Raw genomic sequence first — 25,954 nt, 5'->3', positions numbered from 1 at the left:
ACATGTAAAGGGTGAGAGCTAGAAAAGGAGTTGCAAGCACATTTGTTTGTGAGTTGCGGTTTGTGATCGTAAAAGCACTTTCCTGATCCCAAGTTTTATTTCACTACTTTGAATGGTCTCCAAGGGAAGGACTGAGTAAAATATATTTATGACAATAACTTGTCTCTTTCAACTGGATTTTATGTGATTAAATAATCCAAACTGGTGACTTTAAATGATAAACTTTTATTCTGAATATACTGTTTTTGCACAAGATTTAACACAACATTTTCTGGGATTATAAATATTTTTATAACAGTATTATACAAATTTTTACAAAACTTTATCAGGCTAGTTGATTTCCACAAAAGTGTCAAGAGAACATAATAAAGGGGAGAAAAGATCTTTTGTTCACAAAGCCAATGGGCCTTTTGCATGGATGCACACTGAGCATTTCAATAAAAGTATCCCTCAAAAGCATGATCCAACAATCATACGGCACAACAAAAAAGACAGCTTTGTCAGGTCACACTGTAAACTCAACTGGCATCTATACAAGACAGTATCCCATTAGTCTCAGTGGAATTTCTCTGAGTTAATTACATGAACTAGAAATAAGGTAGAGGAAACTCTTGCTAAGGGTTGTCTGAGTCTTTGAAATTCTGGAATTTATTCAACACTTGATACGTCTTATATTGATTTGCTCTTTACAGAAATATACATGGAATATTAGCAATATTAACATTCTGCTAATGGGAAAACAACACAAGTTCTACATAGGGATAAAATAGTTCAAGTTGGGGGCAAGTGAAATCATCATTCTATTCTACACTTGAAAAAATCACAGCGCTCACTTTGTTTCACAAGGTCAAACTGTCTACCTCTAGATATTTTAATGTTAACTAACGATTAATGGAATAGTTCAGAGTTTTAAATGAAGACACAGAATTTATGCTTTGGTGGGGAGAAAGATTTAAATGAGACATAAATAGAAGAGAGCATCAAATAAGCAAGTAACACTTGGGTTGCAAAGGTCACTTAAAAGGGATACTGCCTATTTGAACCCAGTAAGGCCAGTTTTAAAGTTACTAAAAGGAATATTCCAGGAAAACTTACAAATGGCAGCAACACTGTTTTGTTTTGTGTTCTTTTTTCCCCCCAAGTATAGCAATAACGCCTCAAGCATTAGAAACATGAAAAAAGATCATACTAAAATCTTAAAGGCCCAGGACCTAAAAATCTCTTCAATCAAACTTGCTAACTATGTCATGTTAAAAACCTGTTACAAATATGGACCACGATTGGTGTTTGGCACGATTGGTGGTTCAAAGGAAGAGAATCTAAAGAAACCATTAATGTAAAAGTCATTCCTGTTCCTCAACACCAGTGTAAGACTTACTTTGATTTTGTTTTGCTGACAAACTACGTTAAACTGGATGAGTAGAGCCAAAATGAAAGAAGCCGAAGAGATTAAAAGCTTTTTCCTCTCGATCGTTTAGTCTTTGAAAATCAATATTCATAACAGGTCTTGTCAAGAATGAGAACTCACAGAAAAATCCTAAATTAAATATAACAATTTGATGGGATGAGGGTTACTGTCTTTGAAAAAATGCTAAGAGTATGAAGACTAGTATTAGGCATGAGAACAATTTTTAGTCAGAAAGCACGTTCTTACCCAATTTATTACCAAGTACATGGTTCTCATAGTAGAAGTTTATTTTATAACAGAAAATCAAGGATCATAGCAAGACTCGTGCATGTTAATATATTTTGATGGCAAATGGAATCAACAGGACCCTGCCAAGAGACGCCAAGTTTAACTGTGATAATGCAACAGTAACGTAGTTGATGAAGACATACTATTTCAGTGACATTAGCCACGAAAATATATTTAATAGATTTTAAAGATAATTTTAAGGTAGTTTGTTGTATGCTGGAAGCAATTCAGTTGTTGTAATGTGCATCATATATACACACGAACTAACATAATTTTATATTTTGATATCCCCTTCCCAACACTTTCATGATTTAAAATAGTCTAGCAAAAGGTAACAGTAAGGTTTAAATATGTAATCAACAAACAACATGATTTAAACATAGTGTCACTAGAGTGAGAAGTTCCGTGTATGTGTGTGTGTGTGTGTATATATATATATATATATATATTTTTTTTTTTTAATCACTTTGGTGTTTTCTAAAATGTCAATACCAGGTACAAATGAGACTACAAAATCACAACGATGCGTTAGAAATGGTAACTGATGTCAACCCTTAGCACAATAGCTGGCAAAATGATTCCACTCCCACCCACCCCTGGTTTTAAATAAAAAATAGTTTAAATAAGGAAATATACACAAATGGTTCCTAGGGCATATGGGTGGTGGGAGGGAGTTACAAATGTGTGCAAAGCTGAAAACAAAACTAACATCTTTTAAACTACGCCAAAGACGTGGTTACGTCTTTGATACGCGGAGCGTAATAAAGCATGCTGGATAATGTTAGTAAGATATTGACTTAAAAAGGATGTATAAGAAAATGTCCAGCATATACACACACCAATATTTGGCATGTTCAAAATAACAAAGGCATTTCGCCATAAAAAATATCTGTATACTTCCAGCCTTCGGCAGAATTACTCACTTGAACTAGAATTACACATCCACAGTTTTTACCCTTTCTTCAAACACTGTTGACTCCTGCAAATTATTTTTAAAAGCATAAATAATAATCTAGCATATCAGTCTATAATGAAATATCCCATTCACTACACTAATCATTTTCACCAATGAGGCTGTATAAAAACAATTTTGATTATTCACAATCAAGTGTTCATGTGCATACATACAGATTCAAGGTTTCCTATTTGTTCAGATATTATAAAACCCTCATCAAACTGCACGGAAATTTTGGTCAAATGATCATATACCCTTTACAACGGAGGGAGAAAAGCAGCAGCGGCAGAAACGTCTGGAGTGTATGTGCTGCTATGCAAACGAACAAAGAGGAAACCTAGTGTGAATCTTCATCGAGAACGTATATGGACTCTTCAAAAAATAAATGTGTCAAATCTGATTTATGTACTTAAAATATCTGTACATAGGTTTTCAGGCAAAAGCACGAGTCTGTATAAAATCCGTTAGCCCATTTCACCATTTACCTACGCCAGTCATTCGGCATTGACGTTGCACAGTATATTCAGAGTAATTTAATGACATTTTTAAGGATGACTTAAGTGCATTACACTGCAAGGTTCAGAGTCTTACATAACACTAACGTCACTCGGTTAACTTTTCAAAGGACTATACAGTAAGAGAAAAACAAACCGAAAGGTAAAATAGTGGCAGCATCATGCAAAATACCCTTGGTAACCAAAGTTCATTTATCACAAGAAAAAACATTTTCCCCTCCCCCCACCCCCACAAGCTTCTCTCAGAGCATTTTGAAATATCTGGCTAGCACTACATAACTTTACTGCGAACAAAAAGAAACATTACATCGAAGCACTGATTCAGGGCTTACATTTATGAGGAAACATGTCACATGTTCAAATTGCATCTTCAAGCACCTTTAGTTTAATAGTTTCTTAGTTATTTTTTCAAACACGGATTCATTACCCCAGCAAAACTTAATTGGTCGTCATTTGTGTTCCTATTTTGGCAGAGAAGCCATTCTTCGTAAGGCATTTTATTTATGGCAGATTTCTTTCCATAGAAAGTTAGCCATTATTTCTATTTGAACAGATTACATCAATCTCTCTCTTTCTATTTCGTTTTTCAATAACTACTCAAAGCAGGAAATAATTTTTAACAGAAGAATACGTGAGGGCAAAAATAACTCCTTTTTTTTTTTTCCTTTAGAGATTTTCTTGGTAAAAGAACAAGATTTGCAGTAAGTCAAAATTCCAGGTCAAGGTCAAGACAATTTGTATGATTCATAAACAGTGTGGGGAGCCCTTTTACATATAATCACCAACAACGCAAACAACAAACTCTCCAATTTTCCAATAGAGCATGTATAGAATTTTGCTTTGACGTTAGACATAGATGATGCAGCATTCACACAAGTTTAAGGATCTGAGACCCTGACATGCAGCCAGTGGGGGCCATATGCGTCTGTGCCTTAGATTTAGCCATGGTATGGGCCCAGCTAGTGTTCTGCTCATTCCACAGTTGACCCTATCTTAACGCAACTGAGGCCTCGTGTTTTGGCAGGGTCTGGACTTTAATTACGCAGATTGAGTTTTAGAAGGTCATAATTGGCAGTGTCTGCTGCCAGATAAAAGCCAAAGTAGTAGAAACTGGACTCCGATGATGGACCACAGGGAGGGGTTCAATCCAGAAACACCACCACAGTCAGTATAATCCTCCTGTTGGAAAGAAAAGGAGAAAGAAAAATCCTGAAGAAATACTTAGTAAGGCATCTATCAGAGCACCCGTGTTTAGTCCACTTCTGAACTCACCTGATAAAATGGTTTTAATTTGAATCCAAATAAATTACATTACCCTAGATTTTATAGTTCAGCAATTTTGAATAAAGCGATTTCCCTAGTACCATTTCAAGAATGCTTTAAATTTTGAATTGCAGATTCTGATGGTTAAGAAAGAAAATACTTGAATAATAAATGCTGTTTTGACTAATATACCAGTTGGATAAAAAAAAAAAAAAAACTTTCACAGTATCAGATATTCCTACACATTTATAGGAATAAGGAGTAAATGTAAAATTGACAGTAGGTTTTATAATTCTCAAGAATTATGCTCAATAAGGCAAAGTTTGGGACTGGTAAAATCAATGTGAGGAATGATCTTCTCTCTCTTCCATATCCTTTATGTCTAGTTTCAAAGGTGAACACACCACGCTGCCCATGTAGCATCCAGACCTTCACCAAAAGTAAAATAAAGAATAATGTATTTGAATCATACATGAAAAGTCACTCTAATAACATATTCAAAATAAAGAGCTAAGATAGTAAGAGACATTTGTTTGACTTACAGAACTATGAAATATAAGCAACTGATACACCTATTTGGACCCCCCGTTGTCTCATAGTAGCTCATTAAGTTCCTTTAAATGCAAAATTATCCTTTAACATTTTCTACATCCTTTGATTTCTTTTAGTTACTGAATTTCATTAAAGATGTTTAGGAAAATAAGTAGATGTAGCTATGAGGCTTTTAAAAAAATTCACTACGCCAAGGTTCATCATCCAGTAATCCAAATAATAGGTTATGTAAGTAAATGAAATGTTCAGGATGATTTTCCAAAGCCTCTGAGCTCGCAGAGAAGAGAACGTTGGCTTGTTTTCCTCACAAGGGTGTAATACAGTGCCTGCCACCCAGTAAATAAATAAAATTTCTTTCTTGAGCTGCGTTTTTGAGGCAGGACACTTCTGTTTGTTAAAGAGAAGTCTGAAAGAAACAAAAGAATCTATTAAGAAAAAGTTTTTTTCAAAAGCTAGCTCCTAAATCTAAAGAGTAGCATGAAATGATGATCCATTCTTGGTCCTCATCTCATTTTACTTTTCAGGAGCATTTGGTAATGTACAACATTCTCCCCTTAACATGTCTTCCCATGTATATTTGCCCAACACATCTGGTTTCCTCCAAACTTGTTTTGGGTTCATCTTACTCTCTTTAGCTCAACCTGCTTCTCTTCTTGCTCTCTACATGATAGACTTCCAGAAATTACTTCTCTCTTTTTATTTATACTTTCTTCCCAGGTAATCTAATCTAGTCCTATAGCTTTAAATTCCATTAATTTGTTAATAACTCATAATTTTGTCCTTTTTAATATAAAATGATTTTTCCTTGTGTTTTTTCATTTTGCTTTAAAAATTTTAACTTTCAGTTTTAATAGACAAAACTGTAAGATATTTAAGGTATATATTTAGGTGATTGGTAGACATTGTGAAAGGTTACCCCACCCAAGATAATTAACATGTCCATTATCCACATATTTATCATTTTCCCCCCATTGGTGAGGATATTTAAGTTTTACTCTCTTGGCAGATTTCAATTCTACAGAATAATCAAATATAATCACATTTTATTAGATCCCCAGACTACTCATAGCCGAAAGTTTGTATCCTTTTGCCAATCTCTCCCTACCTCCCCCCTAGCTACTGACAACTCCTTTTCTGCTCTTGGTTTCTATGAGTTTGATTTTTTTTTTTTTTTTAATAGAAGCCACATATAAGTGATGTCATGCACTATTTGTCTTCGTCTTGCTTGTTTCATGTAGCATAATGCCCTCAAGGTCCAACACTGTTGTCAAAAATGGCTGGGTGTCCTTCTATCTATCTACATACCACTTCTTCTTTATCCATTCCTCTGTTGATGGACACAGGTTGTTTCTGTATCTTGGCTATTGAAAAAAATGCTGCAATGAACATAGGGGTGCATATATCTTTTCTAATGTTTTCATTTTCTTCAAATGAATACCTATAATTGCCAATTCATACAGTAGTTGTATTTTTAATTTTTGAGGAACCCCCATACCAGTTTTTCATAGTGGTTGTACCGATTAACATTCCCACCATTAACACACAGGATTCCCTTTCTCCCCATCCTTGCCAGCAATGGTTATCTCTTGTCTTTTTGATGATAGCTATTCTAGAAGGTGTGAAGTGATAATCTCCTTTAAGTTTTGATGTGCATGTCTCTACTAAGTGATGTTGAACCTCCTTCATGTACAGACATACCTTGGATATACTGCAGGTTCAGTTCCAGTTGCAGATATTCAATAAAGGGAATATTTCAATAAAGCAAGTCAGAATAATGTTTTGGTTTCCCAGTGCATATAAAAGTTATGTTTATATCATACTGTTGTCTCTTAAGTGTATAATAGCATTATGTCTAAAGTATATACTTTAATTTAAAAAATACTTTAGTGATAAATGCTAACCATCTGGGTTTTCAGTGAGTCTTTTTTTTTTTTTTTCTTTGAGGGTCTTGCCTCGATTGTTGATGGCTGCTGACTGGTCAGAGTGGTGGTTGCTGAAGATAGGGTGGCCGTGGCCATTTCTTAAAGTAAGACAACAAAGAGTTTGCTACATTGACTGACTCTTTCACAATAATCTCTCTGTCAATCCTCTCAAACCCTGTCACTGCTCGATCGACTAAGTTTATGTAATACCCTAACTCCTCTGTTGTCATTTCAACAATATCTGCAGCTTTTTCACCAGGAGTAGATTCTATCTCCAGAAACCACTTTCTTTGCTCTTCCAGAAGAAGCAACTCTTCATCCATTCAAGTTTTATTGTGAGATTGCAGAGAGTCAGTCACATCTTCAGGCTCCACTTGTTAATTCTAGTTCTCCTGCCATTTCCACCCCATCTGCAGTTACTTCCTCTACTGCAGTTTTGAACCCCTCACAGTCATTCATGACGGTTGGAATCAACCAGGTGTATTCTCAATAAGCAGTCACATTTTGAAAGGAATTTCTCCCCCGCCTCAGTAGTAGGTCTCAACAGTGGGCTTCCAATGTTCACTAAACCATGTTGTAATGTGCTGTCATCCAAGCTTTGTTGTTCCATTGATACAGGACAGGCAGAGTAGACTGAAAATCCCTGGGACTTTCAGAATGGTCAATGAGCACTGACTTCAACTTAAAGTCACCAGCTCATGAGTCCCTAACAAGAGAGACAGTCTGTCCTTTGAAGATGGGTAGTGACTTCTCATCTCCAGCTATGGAAGAACTCTATAGATGACACCTTTTTCCAATGGAAGGCTGGTTCATCTACATTGAAAACCTGTTGCAACCCTCAGTTTGTTTCCTATAGTTAAGAGGTTGCTGGAGGGGAGGGGGGGGGGGGATGAGGTAACTGGGTGATGGGCATTAAGGAGGGCACGTGATGTAATGAGCACCGCTTATTATATGCAACCGATGAATCACTTAACTCTACCTCTGAAACTAGTAATACCCTATATGGTAATTAATGGAAATTAAAAAATTAAAAAAAGAAACCTGTAGCCTAGTGTACCCACTTTCCTGGCTTACCTCAGTAGATCTGGATAACTTGCTGCTTTACCTTATACTGTTATGTTCTGCAGCTGGCTGCTTTGCTTTAATCTCATGAACTAACCTCTGCTAGCTTCAAACTTTTCTTTTGCAGCTTCCTCACCTCTCTCAGCTTTCATAGAAATGGAGAGAATTAGGGCCTTGCTGTGGATTAGGCTTTGGCTTAGGCAATGTTGTGGCTGGTTTGATCTCCTATCCAGACCACTGAAACTTTCTCCATGTCAGCTATAAGGCTGTTTGACTTTCTTATCATTTGTGTATTCACTGGAATAGCACTTTTAATTTCCTTCAAGAACTTCCCCTTTGCATTCACACCTTGACCAAATGTTTGGTGCAAGGGGCCTAGCTTTCAGCCTATGTTGGCCTTTGAAATGCCTTCCTCACTAAGCTTAATCATGTCTACCTTTTGATTTAAGGTGAGAGACATGTGAGTCTGCCTTTCACTTGAACACTCAGAGGCCATTGCAGGGTTATTAAATGGCCTAATTTCAATTATCATTTCATCTCAGGGAATAGGAAGGCCCCAGGAGAGAAAAAGGGATGGGGAAATGGCTGGTCTGTAGAGCATTCAGAACACACAAAGTAAGTTTGTCGTCTTAGATGGGTGTGGTTTATGGTGCCCCAAAGCACTTACAATGGTAATATCAAAGATCACAGATCACCTCAACAAATATAATTATAGTGAAAAAGTGTGAAGTATTGTGCAAACTACCAAAATGTGACAGAAAGACAAAAGTGAGCAAATGCTGTTGGAAAAAATGACATAATGCAGGGTTGCCACAAACCTTCAATTTGAAAAAAATAAAAAAACTGCAGTATCTGTAAAGTGCAATAAAGCAAAGTATGGTAAAACAAGGCATGCCTCTACCTGTTGGCCACCTAGATGGCTTTGGGAAAATTCTATTCAGCTCCTCTGTCCATTCATTAATCAGATTTCTTTTGATACTGAGTTGTAGGATTTCTCTGTATATTTGGGATACTGGCCCCTTATCACAACATGAATTGCAAATAATTCCTCCCATTTCAGGGACTGCCTTTCAATTGGTCTCCCTTGCTGTCAGAAGCTTTTAACTTTGATGGAGTCCCATGTTTATTTTTGCCTTTGGTGTAAAAGTAGAAAAAAAAAAAATCATTGCCAAAACTAATGTCAACGAGTTTACTTCCTAGGTTTTCTTCTGGGAGTTTTACTGTTTCAGGTCTTAAGCTCAAGTAGTTAACACATTTTCAGTTGGTTTTTGTGTATGGTGTAAGATAGTGGTCCAGTTTTATTCTCTTGGGTTTTGCGGTTTCACACATATTTTAGAATTCTTTGTTGTATTTCAGTAAAAAATGTCACAGAAATTTTGATACAAATTGCAGTGAAACTGTAGATTGCTTTGGATGGTATGAACGTTTTAACGATAATAATTCTAATTCATGAGCACTGAATTATCTTCCTATTTATTTGTGTCTTCAATTTTATATTATAGTTTTTAGTGTACACGTCGTCTTCCTCCTTGGTTCAATTTATTCCTAGACATCCTTGTCTTGTTCATGATATTAGTTGCGGGCCTTTATTGTGTTGAGGTATATACCTTTTATACCAAATTTGTTAAGAGTTTTTATCAAAATGGATGTTAAATTTTGCAAGTGCTATCTCTGCATTTATTGAGATCATATGATTTTTATCCTTCACCTTGTCAATAGGGTGGATCACATTGGTTGATTCGTCAATGTTGAATTGTCCTTGCATCCTTGTGATAAATCCTACTTGATCATGGAATATGCTCTTGGATTGTTGAATTCAGTTTGCTAACATTTTGTTGAGGTTTTTTTTACATCTAGGTTCCTCAAAGAAATTGGCTTGGAATTTTCTAATCTTGTGGTGTCCTTGTCTGGTTTTGATATTATGGTAAGGCTGGCTTTGTAAAATGAATTTGAAAGTGTTTCCTCTGTTATTTTTTGGAAGAGTTTGAGAGGGATTGGTATTGGTGAATGCTTGGTAGGATTCACCAGTGAAGCTGTCTGGTCCTGGGCTTTTGGTTGTTGGGAGGTTTTTGAGAGCTGATTCAGTTGCCTTACTAGTAACTGGTATGTTCAGATATTCTATTTCTTCATGAATCATTCTGGATAGGCTACATGTTTTTAGGAATTTATCAATTTCTTCTAGATTTTCCAATTTTTGCTATGTAATTTTTATAGTAGTCTCTTAGGATACTTTATATTTCTGTGGTATCAATTTTGATGTCTCTTCTTTCATTTCTAGTTTTTTTATTTTAATCCTCCTTTTTTGTAAGTCTAGCTGAAGTTTTGTCCATTTTATCTTCTCAAAAAACCAGCTCATAGTTCCACTGATCTTTTCTATTGTCTTTTTAGTTTCTATTTCATTTGTTTCTGTCATGATCTTTATTTCCTGCCTTCTAGCATTGGTCTTAGTTTGCTCTTAATCCTTGTGTAAATCTATTTGAGATCATTCTCTATTCTGAATATAGGTGTTTATCACTGTAAACTTTCCTATTAGAACTACTTTGCTACTTCCCAATTAGTTTTGGTTCAGTGTATTTCCATCTTCATTTGTCTCTAATTTGTCTTTAATACATAATATATATTTATATTATATATAATTTGTCTTTTGCTTTTTTCTTTGACCCTTGGTTGTTCAGTGGCATATTGTTTAATCTCCACATATTTAGTGAATTATCCAGTTTTCTTCATATAGTTGATGTCTAGTTTCATACAACTGTGGTCAGAAAAGATGCTTGATATGACTTCAACTTCTCAAATTTACTAATGCGTCTTCAGTGGCTTTAACATATGTTCTATCCTGGAGGATGTTCCATGTGCACTTCAGAAGAAAGAGTAATCTGCTTTTGGGTAGAATGTTCTGTAAATGTCACTTAAATCCATCTGGTCTAATGTGTCATTTAACTCCACTGTTTCCTTGTTTATTTTCTGTCCGGATGACCTATCCATTGATGAAAATGGGGAACTGAACTACCCTACCAGTATTAATACTATTATATTGCTGCCTACTTCTCCCATTAGGTCTGTTAATATCTGCTGTATATATTTAAGTGCCTCTGTGTCAGGTGCATAAATATTTACAAGTGTTATATCCACTTTTGATTGAACCCTTTATCAATATATGATTATCTGTTATTATAGTTTTTGTCTTGAAGTCTATTGTGTCCAAGTATAGCTACCTCAGCTTTCTTCTGATTTCCATTTGCATGGAATATATTTTTCCATCCATTCACTTTCACATACTTTAAGGTGTGTGTCCTTAAAGCTGAAATGTGTGGTTTTGATTTGTATTTGCCTGACGACTGTCAATGTTGAACATCTTTTCATGTAGCTATTGGCCATTTTGATGTCTTCTTGGAAAACACATCTATTTAGTTTTTCTGCCCAAATTTTAATTGATTTTTAAAAAAGACTTTATTTATTCATGAGAGAGAGAGAGAGGCAGAGGGAGGAGCAGAGAGCCCGATATAGGACTTGATCCCAGGACTCCAGGATCATGACCTGAGCTGAAGGCAGAGGCTCAACCATCTGAGCCACCCAGGCACCCTTTAGTTGATTTTTAAAACTTTTATGAGTTCTTGATATATTTTTGATATTAACTCCTTATCCTATATATATTGCTTGCAAACTCCCCCCCCCCCCCCCCCCCATTCTGTAGGTTGCCTTTTCATTTAGTTGTTTCTTTGGCTGTGCAGAACCATTCAAAGTTGTCACAGTCCCATTTGTTGATTTCTGCTTGTGTTGTTTATGCTTTCGGTGTTGTATCCAAAAATCTTTGCCAGGACCAATGTCAAGAAACTTCTTCCTACTTTATTTTCTAGGATTTTTATAATATCACATCTTATATTCAAGTCTGTGATCCATTCTGGGTTAATTTTTGTGTGTAATATAGGGGTCCAGTCCCATTGTCTGCATGTGTTTTTCTTTTTTTTTTTGCCAGCACCATTTGCTGGAGACCATCCTTTCCCCAATCTGTGTTCTTGGCTATGTTACTGAATATTAGTTGACCCGTATATATTTGGGGTTTCCTTCTGGGCTCTCTTCTGTTCCATTAGTCTATATGTCTATTTTTGTGCCAGTACCATATTGCTTTGATTACTGTAGCTTTGTAGTATAGTCTAAAATCAAAAACCTGGTATCTGCAGTTTTCTCTTTTCCCCCAGGATTGTTATGGTATTTTGGGTCTTTTGTGGGTCCATACAAATTTTAGAATTGTTTTTTCCTATTTCTGTAAAGAATGCTGTTGGTATTTTGGGGAATACACTGAATCCATAGGTGGCAGGGGGTGGTATGGACATTTTAACAATATTCTCCAAATCCATAAACACAGGATGTCTATGTTTGTCTTCTTTCTTTCAGCAAAGTCTTATAGTGTTCATTGTACCGCTCTTTTACTTCCTTGAAGTTATTTCCAAATACTTTGTTTTTGATGCTATGGTGAATTGGGATAGTTTTCTTTTTCAGATGTTTTATTATTCATGTATAGAAATGCACCTGACTTCTGGGGCACCTGGGTGGCTCAGTCGTTAAGCGTCTGCCTTCGGCTCAGGTCATGATCCCAGGGTCCTGGGATTGAGTCCCGCATCGGGCTCCCTGCTTGGCAGGGAGCCTGCTTCTCCCTCTCCCACTCCCCCTGCTTGTGTTCCTGCTCTTGCTATCTCTGTCTCTGTCTCTGGCAAAATCTTTAAAAAAAAAAAAAAAATGCACCTGACTTCTGGTTTTATATCCTATAAAATTACTGAAGTCTCCTCTGACCTCCACACTGATCTCTGCCACCTCTCCTCTTTGATGTCTCAGAAAGGTCTCAAACTTGCCCAAAGATAGTACTTTTCTGAAAAACACTTCTAGTAGAAATAGATCAGGGTAAAGTCAACAAGTCATCTGTGATTGCTCCTTTTTTACACTTTTTTCAAATGTAATTCACCAGCATGTATTCTTGACTTGAGCTTCAAAATACATCCCACTTCTCACGATCTCATGTCTAATCACGATCTCATGTCTAATTCACCATCACTCCCTCAAAAGCTGCCTCCCATGTCTCATTGCTTCTACTTTCGCTCTTTTACAATCTTTTTACCAAAAAGCAGTCCCCTCAGAACCGTACATCAAGTTTTCTTTTTATCTCTCAGAACAAAATCCAAATTTCCTAGCAAGGCCTTGGGAGCCTGGCTACCTCTCCATCTTCCTCTGCTCCAATAACACTGTCTGTCTCTGCAATGGGTCAAGGTGTGTACTATCATCTCTGGGACTTTGTACTTGCTCCTCTTTGTTCAAATTAGGGTAACAAGGTAAAAGAAACAATGCTCAGTTACATTTGAATTCCAGAGTAAAAGCATATTGTTGAGCATAAACATATCTCAAATACCTCATCCCCAGAATGGTCTAATTCACAGGTGTACAGTAAGTACTAATTTGATGGGATGGGAAATTAGCACACAAATAAGACCCATTAACGTACTAATGATATATTTTGTCAAATTCCTATTACTGTAAAGAAAAAAACTATCTCTGATTCCATTGTTTTAATTTTTGTTAATTTATTTGCTCAGTCGCATTTCTTGTGTGTGATGAGGTCTGTTTCAGTCTGGGAGAGGGAGGTTTAGATAAGTTGATTCACACTAAAAAAAATCTGTCTTCAGTTTCCTGTCATGTTTTCTGCATGGGCAACCACGTCTACCACGACTTGAAATTAAGAGAGAGATTCTAGGGCGCCTGGGTGGCTCAGTCGGTTAAGCGACTGCCTTCGGCTCAAGTCATGATCCTGGAGTCCCGGGATCGAGTCCCACATCGGGCTCCCTGCTCAGCAGGGGGTCTCCCTCTTCCCTCTCGTGCTCTGTCTCATTCTCTCTCTCTCAAATAAGTAAAACCTTTTAAAAAAAGAGATAGATTCTAAAAAAATACATTGATGTGGGAGAAACCTTAAGATTTTTTCTGTATTAAGGATAGATCAAAATCCCATGAACACAGATGTCTGACTTTTAAAGATTGATACTTTGTTTCAGTTTAAGTAAAAAAACTATGCAGTGCTAATATTATATATAACTTTGAAATAACGATAGTAATTTTCAGCTACAGACTTCTTTCAAAAAACTCTAAAACACATCAACTGAGAATTCCTTTTTTTCCCCGAGGTTTTCTAAGACCATGTATACTAGTGGCTAAAAGATCTTCAATTTTCTCTTGTTAAACAAGTATTGCTAAACTCTTAAATCTGCCTGCCTTTCTTTCCCAAACCAGAATAACTAGGGGTAACTAATTATACATAGTAATAAATAGGTCAATAATTTGAATATAATGACTATAATTCAGAAAATAAATTACAAAGGGCAAATCACTGGTGAAGACAACCCCCCAAATAATGGCTAACTTTGGAATTTAAATAGGTCTCACTACAACAGCTTCAAAGAAAATGTGCTTTTAGAATTATTTAGGCAGCTGGATACTACACAGTAAGCCTTTAATAGGAATAAGTTGTCTAGCAAATAATGTGTTCTCGTAGGCAGTACATTTGTAGGTATACACACATCTGCATATTCATGTACCCAATAATGTGCTTTCATAAATGAGGTTTGCATAAAATAATGAACTTTCTCAATGGCACATATTATTGGCTTTACTTCTTTGATAAACTTTTCAAAAGGTCTCTTTTGAACACTTGCATTTTAATGAAGTCCTCACAACTGGCTATCTGTAATCGATACTCTTCTGAGATTCCATAGGATACAAGGGTTTTGGCTTTAGACAGTCTTTCTTGAAATGCTCAGAGCGATGATCCGTAAGATGTCGTCAGAGATCTGTGAGCAGAATCTCACCCACCACAAATTCCTAGTGTACAGCTAGACTAGCACTGAAGTTTAGACTTTCCCCTTTATTGGGCTTCGGTGTCAGGAACAACTGCCAATTAACTTCAGTATTTTTGGGTACTATTTTTTTCAACTTTTGGTTGTTTCAGAGAAAATGATACTTCTTTTGATGTTATCATAGCAACACTCCAATTGCATAAACTAGATTCACTGTTCTATACTGATAACTATGTTTTCAAGTCTTATTAATGTAAAGTATATGCCATCTACATCATCTTCTCAAGACTATCCATTATATATTCCTCAAGGACAGGGAATCCCAGATGTGTTCTTTTCATCTTTCAAAAATTATTTCATTAAAACGTACTGATCCCATCCAGCTGAATCCACAGTGATATTTATTTTCTTGGTAAGTTTATAGTTATGGTGAGAAAGAAAATTTTGAGGGGAGAGTTTTAGATGAAAAAAAATGAATGCTTACCTATAGGTTTTTAAGGTAAAAGAGGGAAGTGATCTATATTTTTGTGTTACCGAAAAACTCTACGGCAGAGAAAAGTAGAGTGAATATTTACACTGTTCCTCACCTTTTGGTCTTAGCCTGACATTTTAGTTTGCTCATTTCTATCTTCACAAATAAGAAGTATAAAAAATATAACATGGAAAATATTTTTACTATAGTTTTCATATGTAAATGGTATAGTCACCTGGGTAGGGATCAGTAAAACATGACTTCAAATAGCTACCTAGATATCAATTTTAAAAATATGGAGAGGGGATCATTTAATTTTGGTCTTTTAATGATCCAAAGCAGCTAGTTCTCTTGGAATCTTGTGCCATGAAAACCATTATTTTATTATCCCAGGAAAAATGTAGTTGTGTTCTGAGACTCGCGCTGCTACTCTACTTTTCTGCCCCTCCATTCACAGTAATGGCCATATCTCCATCTAGTGGTTCCTAATCAATGAATACCTGGACAGCAGTGAAGGAAGAACAATCGTGATGATTCCAGAGCATCAGAAAAGACACTGCAAAACTGTAAATGAATCCCTGACCACAAGCTCAGGCCCTAAAACCTCTATTCAGGTAATGATGGAATTCAGAAATTGGCCAAAGGTAATAAGGGATCATTTTAGCCTAGATGCTAAGTAAAATGAGCTTAGAAATTGGATGCACTTACACTAAAACATTTCAATAAGAATATCAATATTATGGTAGTAAAAATATAAAGTTGTATTTGTTTTTTTAAAAAAAACTGAATTATTGACTTTGAAAATAATGTTGGATAAAACTGAAATGGTTCATTAATGTTATGTTAGCATCTTTTGAAAATAGAGATGACCAGCTCTAATAAATGTCCTTGGGCTATTTCTCCTCAGGAAGCATATATAATTTTTCCCACACTGATTTAATCTTTCTATAAAACCTTAAAGGAAAATACTGATTTTTTAAATAAACACAGGAAAAGGATATGCTTGATTTAGGATTAGAAACTTAAGCAATACTTGCATTCCGCTATTTACAAAACAATGTAAGTACTGGGATTTTAATAACCTGGTTTCAGGATACTTATTATAGTGGATTTAGGGATATGGATTATTTAATAAAATTTCAAGCCGAACACACACGAAAAGAAAAATTAGAGAAAGTGACTGACCATCCACATCACATGAAAACTTGCAGTGAAATGAAGATCGGAGCTGACATACCCGTTGTGCACATAAGTTGATCCTATTAACAATGGGCAAAGTAGCAAGTACAAGAAAAGGAAAGAAAACACAGAAAAGACATACGAGATGAGATTTCATGCAGTTTGCTGGCACTTTACGTGAGCCTCCATCCAGAGAAGATGCACAGTGACCATTGCCAAATAAGCATTACCAAAATATTTCACTGCTAAAGAAACACAAGACATTATTAGCACAGTAAAGCTACTGAACAAGAGTTGTACTTTCACACGCACTCCGATGTAGAATTCATAAGATCTTGAATTACTGAAAGTTTTTGTCTTAGTCCAATCTTTCCAGGGCCTTGAGGAAGATGGTCTCCTGGGCTGAAAATATTGCGGGTAACAGGGCTTTTTACGTGATCTTTAAAGTTCAGCTAAGTGAGTTTAATCTCAGTCTTTGGTGACAAAGAGTTGATGAATGAAGTTTCCCTAATGAGCAACACTCCCCTTGGGCCCACATTCAACATTCTTTGGGGAATGATTTCACATAGGCAAAGCTCCTGAAAATCTAGCAGATGGAACAACAAAAGTCCTCAGATCTGGACTTTTAAGTCTAACCGGATAAAATGGAAAAAAAAAAAACCAATTAGGGGCAACTCGGAATCACTTTCTCCATCAAAGAGCAGAGATAACTGGGTTTTACTGTTACATATCTTGCTTTTTAAGCCTTACTCCTCATCTAATTGCATATTATGTATCTGTGGAAATGCCTAATTTTGGGGGGGGGGGGCAAAGGTGGCTATGTGTGTATTTGAGGAAATAAGTCTACTCTAAATTACCACCTCTACAAATGCACATTAATCAAGAGGAGATCTGACATTTTTTTTAGAATAAACAATGCATAGGATAATGCTCTCTGCATGGAGTAGCTTGTAGACTCCAAGGAGCATGCAAACAAAGGCCCACCATGAACAATCAGAACTGGGGAGAATTACATTTAAAATTAGTTTTTAAAAGTAAGCAGGGATTATGGTGTGGCCTTCATATTTGAGAATATAGTTTCTTAATAATTAGAACCATACAGCTGATTGCATGCAGAGTGTGTCAGAGGAAGAGCGCTGACCTATAGGAAAGCAGTGGTCATCCTGACATCACATACAATAATGATGTTTTGTGTAATTTAACTCTTTGTAACTGACCTGGTCTAATATCATGCAAAGTGAAAATACAAATCTATGATACAGTCAGAAACCATGTTAAAAAAAATGATAAAAAAGGACAAGAGCTGTTTCACAGGTTTTTAAATACACTAAAGAAAGAGTAAAACTAATAAAAATACCTCTTATATCTTCAAGAATAAATAAAGGGAGGCAACTCATCATAAATAACACTGTCAATTGATGAGAAAGTGTTTAAAATAGATTTTAAAATAGATTTGTGACCGTGGATTATTAGCAAGTTGATTGGAACTGCGTTTGAAAGTACAATTTCTGTGCCAAGGACAGATAGAAGAAGCAACTGTGAAGCTTAGGCTAACCATGAAAAATACTGAAATGAGAACCACTATGATTACGTTTGACTTAAAACTAATCTGTCTGACCACTGACTTCCAGTATTTTAATACAATAAACATTTGGTCTTACCAAGACATTGTTATCAAAGCAGACATCAGGCCCTTTTCGGTATCTGGGTTGCTTAACCATATCACAAGGATCTGGACCATCAGCTGAAGACACGTGTTAAGGAATATGAAGTCTCTTTTTCTTTCCACACAATTAAAAAAAAGAATAGACACCTACACCATTAGTCTAGTCCTACATATCTAGTTCAAGTGCTTGGGGATTTAAGGGAGTTAACTTCCAGCAATTTTCTTTTGTCAGGATGCCCATGGGCAAGTGCGGAACAGGTAATTGTAAAATACAAGTGGATGAAATGAACAAATGCCGCACAGTACACAGGGGAGAACTGGGTGTCTACGATTTAGCAAGACAGAACTATAAACTAATTGCTAGCAGTAAACCTCAAACAGGTGGGACTAATTTTTTTTTCCCCCCAAAACAACATGGGTAAATGCTAAAGAGAACAGGCACTCTGTAGAATCTGCTGTCTACAATGCTTTACTAGTCATTTAGCGTATTTATAACCAGAAGCAGTTTTGCTGTGACTGCCATCTTTTTTAAGGCTGAATAGTATTCCACTGTAGGTATACATCACATTGAACCCCATTTTTAACCATCCAGTGTTGACAGCTTTGCAGCCTACACCAGCCCGGCTAGCAAACCCTAACCACCAGAGAACCCCAAACCAATTCCCCCTCCGGGCTCTTTCAAGCCATTTCCAGATCTCCTTGGAAACTTGCACTGTCTCCTCCACAAAGCCTTATTATAGGAGCAGGAAACCTTTCATATTCTGCTGGTACCTGGGGAGCACCATCGGTCTGCATATTCAAACTGAATTTTGTGTGAGGAGTTCATTCTGCCCATGTGGGGTAATCATGGCGCTCAGAGTTTTTCTCTTGGAGCATAAACAATGTGACGAGGTTAAAAGGAAGATGGCAGTTGCTTCCCAGCATCTCTGTCGCCAAAGGATACAAGTCTGCTCTGCCTGTATGAGCAGTCGTGTGTCGCAGGGACAAGTCCCTTTGCTCTCAACCATAATGAATATTAAGTTGGTGTTCATAAGCTTTTCTACATGAAAGATTCTGTAAAATATTTTTAAAAAACACAGATAATGAACATTTTCTTTAGGGGAGAAAAAAACCAAATTACATATTAAAATGAAAGCCAACATCTGACATCTTGAGACACAAAGCATCACCAGTGTAAATAGTAAAACAAAATGTTCTCATTTTTAGCAGAGAAACATGACCGTGTTTTTATTCGTTAGCATGCACATCTTACCTCTCCGGAATACTGTCAAATTGCAACAGATTTTTAAGTGTTAGACCTCAATGCACAATGAGCACTACGGAGTCACTGTAACTCACAGAATCAGTTTTATTTGACATGCCTAAACAACTGTATTTATTACTAAAAAACTACCGTAATCTACAGATAAAAAAAGAAAGCCGAAAACATCTAAGTATCTGGCCCAAACTAAGGACAGAGTTAATCTAGATCAGTGCTGTTCAACAAACATGGACGTGGAAATGTTTTCTGCTTTGTCCACTATGGTTAACAAGAGCGACCTGGGCTATTGAGCACCTGAAATGTGACTAGTGGGACTGAGACACAAAGTTTAATATTAGTTGTAATTAATAATAGCCTCTCAGGCTTGGTAACCACTAAACTAGACAACACAGATATAGACCGAATAAGGGCTTTCAATTCCATGCAGAGTTTTTTTCCCCCACATCATAAGCTGCTTCTGCTGCCTTTAATGACAGATTAACATTTTTATCTTGGTTGCTAAAGAGTCATTCCTTTGTGATTATACATCTTTCAAAAAAATGGGGCATAAGGATACAGTGAATCAAAAACGACCATGACTGAACTTAGTATCTTGATTACAAAGCTGTACAATTTAACTTAGCAATCTATACATTAAAAATTGATTATTACCAGATACCTATTAGGCGAAGGCCAAAGGATTCTGAAATTTTGAGCTAACCATACAGCAACAATTCTGTTGGCTAAACTTGACAGTCTGATATGCTAAATTCTATACAAGACGGTATGATTTCTTTCTGAGTTGATGCCCGACTCTTCTCTTCCTATCCTCAACCTCCTCCGAGGACACAGAGATTTGCTAAAGTAACTCAAAAAGTCGTACGGACTGTGTCTGTTAAAAATTCATGCTCGTTTCAGTTAACTGCTGCTGGAAAACATCTCTCTGTTACAAGCGTCCGAATCCCCTAGCAACTCTCCCAGCCCTTTCACATGCTCAGATGACCTCACCTCCTATTTCCTCTTCTCTAGGTTAACCCTGCTTCTAGAATAACCTGCCCTCAGTCACTAAAACAAAGTGTCCCCAATCCGTGCCTCTCTGCTCGGTTCTCAGGGATCCTGTGACATGAATGATCACTCTCTCTCAAAACTTTGAAAAGTCCCACTTTGCCGCCTTCTTCTATCCCTCACAACCAAATTAAATTCTCAACCTCTTCCAAAAATTGCTCAAGATGTTTTATACCTACTGATGACTAACATTAACCTTGATTTTTAGGAAGTGATATTTTCTCCTACTTCTTCATCCCAATTTAAAGATGCATTCAACTGTAAATTTCAGTGAGGAGTAGAAGTAAAACACCTCCCTCCCCAGAATACCTTTCTGTAAAACTATTTAGTAAATAAATGTAAATAGAAGTCATATATTCGGCTTAGGATTGCAAAGAATTACTATAGTTCTTACTACAGTTCATATAATTCTATGACTTCAGAAAAATTGTTAGAGGGGTCCTTTTAGACAAAAATACAGTAAAATACAATCAAATTTTCTAGGTTCTGCCTTAAAGTAGGTGCAATTGTCTTGATCCTATTATGATAGTTGACAGAATTACAACTTACCCACTCAGGATGAATTCTTGAAAACGTAAATTTTAAAAACCTACAGCGCAACTAAAGATCAGTTTCCAACTGCAAATAGTCCTGTCTCTCTCAGACTTGAACAAGTTACTTTTTGTAATGATGATAAAAGTGAATCCAGTTTCTCAGTGAACTAGAAAGGAAGACAGGTTTACCTGGAGCAGTTCCCACAGTCTAATACACCACTGAATGATTTGCTGTCATTATCGAAGAAATACTGGGTTTGTTCGGTAATGCAACTCTGCTTTGACAGAGAAGCTGTGAAGTCCTCTTCTTCCATCTCAACTGTGGGAAAAAAAACAACACAGATGACCAGGCGCGGACACTATGGTCAGTGCCCAGAGCCTTCATTTCTCAGGGAGTAAAGTGAATGTACAAGGGCAGGCACCCTGGGTGGCTTATTCATCTCTGGGTAAGGTAGTGGTGGCCCCTAACAGATGCCCAATAAATATCACGAGAATAAATTCAATAAATAGGAGGCTACAAACTGGAGGCCAATAGGACCAAAAAAAAAAAAAAAAATTGCCAAAGCATGAGGAAAGTTTTGACAAGAAGTTTCCAGACTACCAATGGATGGTCTCTTTCACAGACACAAACACACATACCTTCTCACTCAGTTTGGTGAACTCAGCATATCCCAAAACAGAATTTTAATTATTATTGACAATAGCTAAGTATTCACATACCTGCCTCAAGAAGTCGTGGAAAGGTCAAACTCAGGAGAAACTGCTGTAGAATAGACCTAAGTTGTAAATATGAATAATTAGTGCTCAAAATATAAATAGTTCCTTCATAAACTACATAATAAAAACCTGAATAATTCTGCCTGTACACATTTCTTTTTCATCTATTGAGAAAAAATTGAGCATTTTTATATAAGTATTTCTTAAATTTTACAAAACAGTGTAATTTTGTTTCTGTATGAGAAGTCATGAAGTCAGAAATGTTCAGGACCAAGTTAGGGGTGAGGAGGCCTAATAAGACAAGCCATCGTGGAGGAGTGGTAAATCCGGGTGTCAATCTTTCATAGCATAGATTTTAAATTCAGGAGTGCTTCCTTAGTTTAGTTTTAAAACTCTGTGGTGGAGCAAAAACAAAGATCAAAGAAAAACAACTTTGGGCCAGGGGTCTGCGAACTCTTTCCTTGACAATATAGAATGGATTTGTAAATACATGATATGACATTCATGACCTAAAATAAACCCAGGATATCTAGGGAGTACAGCACATCTCAGTTTTTTTTTTTAAGATTTTATTTATTCATTTGAGACAGAGAGAATGAGAGGGAGGAGGGTCAGAGGGAGAAGCAGACTCCCCGCTGAGCAGGGAGCCCGATGTAGGACTCGATCCCGGGACTCCAGGATCATGACCTGAGCCGAAGGCAGTCGCCTAACCAACTGAGCCACCCAGGCGCCCCATCTCAGTTTTATAGTAAATGACAATTGAGCCAATATTATAGAGTAGTATAGACATTATAGAATTGAATTTAGTTAAAAAATGGGGGGGGAGAGGGTGGTGAGAAGGAGGTAGATTCTGGCCAGAAAATAAGATAAAGCCAATCAGGTACTTCAGGATTACTATGAGATTTAGAAAACCCAAGTCAACTAATATATAAATAAATACCAGCGTCACAATAGAAAGCACCATTTTTCAGGGTTTTTTTCCCCAGAAAAAATAGGATTTTTAATCTAAAATCTTTGTACCATTTTATGAAAGTGGTATACAAAAACAATCACTTAATCTTAGCTGGGAAAGCCTCACCATCAAATGAATGTGAACAATTACATGGAATAAGGCTGGGACGATATGGTAGGGAAAGGATACAAAAGATGGGGGGAAAAAAAGGAAGGAGTTAAAGAAGGAGTGAGGGAGAGAAAGGATCCCAGACAGAAAAGGAGGTTTAGTTATTTGACCAGAGCCAAACAAATTTGATCTTACAGACTTTCCACAGTGCCTCAGTTTACATGTCTTATTTTCATAGGTGGTAGAGTGTATAAGTGAGGTGTTGAAGGAGGTAGGGAGGGTGAATGAGTAAAAAGGAAGAATGAGATCCATTTCAGCAACACGATGCCTCTTAAACTGCCTGAATAGGAAACAGGTGAAAAGAGAAGTCATGATGTCTTGCTATACCTAAAATTTAAAGAAATGAGTGTAAAGAGAAAAACACGAGAGAACTTCAATAGATCTGTAAAGAGGCTGGAGTTTGCAGGAGGAAACACTGTTTTCATATGAAAAACTGAGTAACTGTAGCAGCTTTAAATGGACCATGTCAATATGATCAGAATGTGATTCTGGAAACGAAAAAAAGGAGTTCGCCTAATAATGAGTCACATGTCACAAAATCAGCATTGCCATCAAACCCGTTACCACTTTACACCCCCGTGCTCATTACCAGTAAAAATCGTGACTTACCAAGCAGCGGCAGTGGCCCACCAGCCAACGTGTAGTATGTCTGCTATTGATGGCTAGAAAATAGAATTCAAGAGTCGTTACGCGAGTGGACGCTGAGTGTGCGCTGGAGAGGAACTGGGGTGGGGAGCTTACTGACCACGTACGCCGAGCGATGCCCTGCTCCTTGCTTGGGTGCAGCGCCGGGTTCACACACCGACTGATAATCGTAAGACTTGTTAAAAGCGTAAACCGATATATTAACCAGGTGTCTCATCAAACTTGGATCGATCTCTCCAAAAAATCGTCCAATCTAGTACAGAAGGGAAAAATAGTAAAGTTTCAAACTGACGCCATGTGTTAACACCCCAACCGTTGCCATGAAGAGCAGTGAGACAAACTGTCACCTAAAACTCCTCTGGAGCTGACACACCAGAGCCGGGAAGCTGTACGGGACATTCCGAAAGAAGGGAAGTGAGATGAGGAGTTCTCACCGCTCAGGGGCTCTGTGTGATGTTTGCGGAAAGAATGGACACGGCTGACTGCCCCACGAATTCCTTGTGGGGAAGAGGAAAGGAGCATAACTGAGAGAAAGGGGTGGGATTGGAAACAGAAGAGGATCCTTAAGGGGCAAACACGAGGCTCATCAAAGCCAGCCCATAAACATAGCCAGTTAAGAAACGCTCATTGTTGGGGCGCCTGGCTGGCTCAGTCGTTAAGCGTCTGCCTTCGGCTCAGGTCATGGTCCCAGGGGTCTGGGATTGAGTCCCTTATCTGGGGATATCTGGCTTCTCCCTGCCCCTCTGCTTGTCCTTGGGGTCTCTCTCAAATAAAATCTTCAAAATAAATAAGAAAATGCTCATTGTTGAGAGATCTTTTCTTTTTAAAGAGAAGCCAGAAAGGTAGATTCAGAAAGGAAGTAAGCTGGCAACTAATTCTAATTTGCTTAAAATCCTGTGTGAACCAATTAGCTTATATGCTGCCAACACGTAAATTGGGGAACAGAAACTACATCAGTTCAAAGCAGCCATGTATTGAATTAGATAATATTTAATGTGAACAAGAATAAAAAATTCATCACGTTAAAATTCTCAACTATATGTTGTAATGGTAACTGTTAGTACTACAAAGGAAACTCCACTAACAAATATTACCAAACTGTATTTAGAATGTTTCATTAATAGTTTAGCATTTTGAAATTTATTTTATGTCAGTACTGTAATAACACATTAACTTCTATAATGGTTTGAAGGACTTTTGTAATACTGATCAGTGACATACACTTTGGAAACTATACTTTGTCCCACTCAAGTACCTACCTGGTTTGTATAATCATCATGATTTGCCATCAAAAGAAATCCACCATCGTCTAGAATCACACAATCCATTACCTAATGAAATAAAAAACACATTTTGAGGATGGATATCATTACTCCATTGTAGGTAGATGATGATAACAAAAACAGGAGAAAGCTTCAACTTAAACATAATCAGGAGATTTTGATGAAATAAATTAAGGACACATACAGATACATATCAGACTCTCAGAGTTTCATATTCCCCGACCACCCATTCAGTTAAAACTGTCAACTCAATATGAATAAATACTGAGAACAAATCAGAAATAAACTTTCTGCCATTCCAAATGGCAATCTTGTTGTCATTTGGTCATCTAAATGATCCAGGAAATTGGATAAACCAAAATATTTAATAATGTACAAACACACACTTAATATTTTGATAAGACATATCTTTAAAAATGCATTGTGGGTTACCATGCTTCAGACTTTAAAAAAAAAGAGGCAGCATGAGGATACTTAGGAGATTTAAAAGCAGAAAGCAAAACAAAAAATGCTCATCACAGAACTCAGTTCCCACCCAGTTTATATCATGTTTAAAGGCAGGAATCAGTTTAATAATTTTTATTGGATAAAATAACAAAAACATTGTTTTCAGAGTTGAGGACATATGCATTCCATTTTCCTAATGTGGAAGCAGCTTGCTAAAAACCTTGGCTCTGAAAACAGTCTTCACAGTCTATATTTACAAAGTCTATGTAAAATGGAGAAACTATAAAAATAAAATGATTGGTTTATAATTTTGCATGACTAGAAATGATAAGATCATATGAACCCACTGTTTGCCTTGGAAATATACACACACATAGAAGAAGACTGAAAGAAAATAGTGGAATTCTTCCTTTTTATTCTTGGAATAATACAGTGTCATTCTTAGAGAATGTTTAACTTTTGAAGACAGTTGACAAAGAAGTAACAGAAGACAACGTAAAATCCAATCCATGTAAGTGGAATTTGATTAAAAAAAAAAAATTCCAAAATTTAGCTCAAAAAGTTTTCTCATCGCTATAAATACAGTGTGACCAAATACAGGTAAAATACAAAAGAAAAAGGAAGATTGTCCTAATAACCAGTAAAGGCCACTTGGATTAAAACTGCCCATTCAGGGGCACCTGGGTGGCTCAGTTGGTTTTGCGTATGACTCCTGATTTTGGCTCAAGTCATGAGACTGAATACAACTGAGATTGTAGAGAAGAGAGTCTATACAAAAACAGGCTT

At 36.7% G+C, this 25,954-nt stretch overlaps 1 protein-coding gene across 8 annotated transcripts in view; it reads right to left on the bottom strand.

The window, feature by feature from the left end:
- Positions 1-205: 205 nt before the first annotated feature.
- CACNA2D1 (calcium voltage-gated channel auxiliary subunit alpha2delta 1) overlaps positions 206-25,954 on the bottom strand; it is a 507,273-nt gene continuing 481,524 nt past the window's right edge. For 7 of the 8 annotated variants that reach the window (XM_064575347.1, XM_064575348.1, XM_064575351.1 and 4 more), the window contains 8 exons: positions 24,698-24,769; positions 23,539-23,691; positions 23,403-23,455; positions 21,677-21,732; positions 21,146-21,275; positions 19,062-19,171; positions 18,114-18,196; positions 206-4,345 (listed from right to left, as the gene is read on the bottom strand). In XM_064575347.1, the coding sequence (XP_064431417.1) occupies positions 4,229-4,345; positions 18,114-18,196; positions 19,062-19,171; positions 21,146-21,275; positions 21,677-21,732; positions 23,403-23,455; positions 23,539-23,691; positions 24,698-24,769 (774 nt within the window). In that variant the 3' untranslated portion in view covers positions 206-4,228. Of the gene's footprint in view, positions 4,346-16,441; positions 16,533-18,113; positions 18,197-19,061; positions 19,172-21,145; positions 21,276-21,676; positions 21,733-23,402; positions 23,456-23,538; positions 23,692-24,697; positions 24,770-25,954 lie in introns of those variants that run through there. The other variant, XM_064575350.1, reaches the window with a different exon arrangement.

The sequence above is a fragment of the Mirounga angustirostris genome, unplaced genomic scaffold, assembly GCF_029215605.1.
Source record: "Mirounga angustirostris isolate CCGP_5_RB_7025 unplaced genomic scaffold, mMirAng1.0.hap1 SCAF_12, whole genome shotgun sequence".
Lineage (NCBI taxonomy): Eukaryota > Metazoa > Chordata > Mammalia > Carnivora > Phocidae > Mirounga > Mirounga angustirostris.
This window is presented reverse-complemented; position numbering and strand designations above follow the sequence as displayed.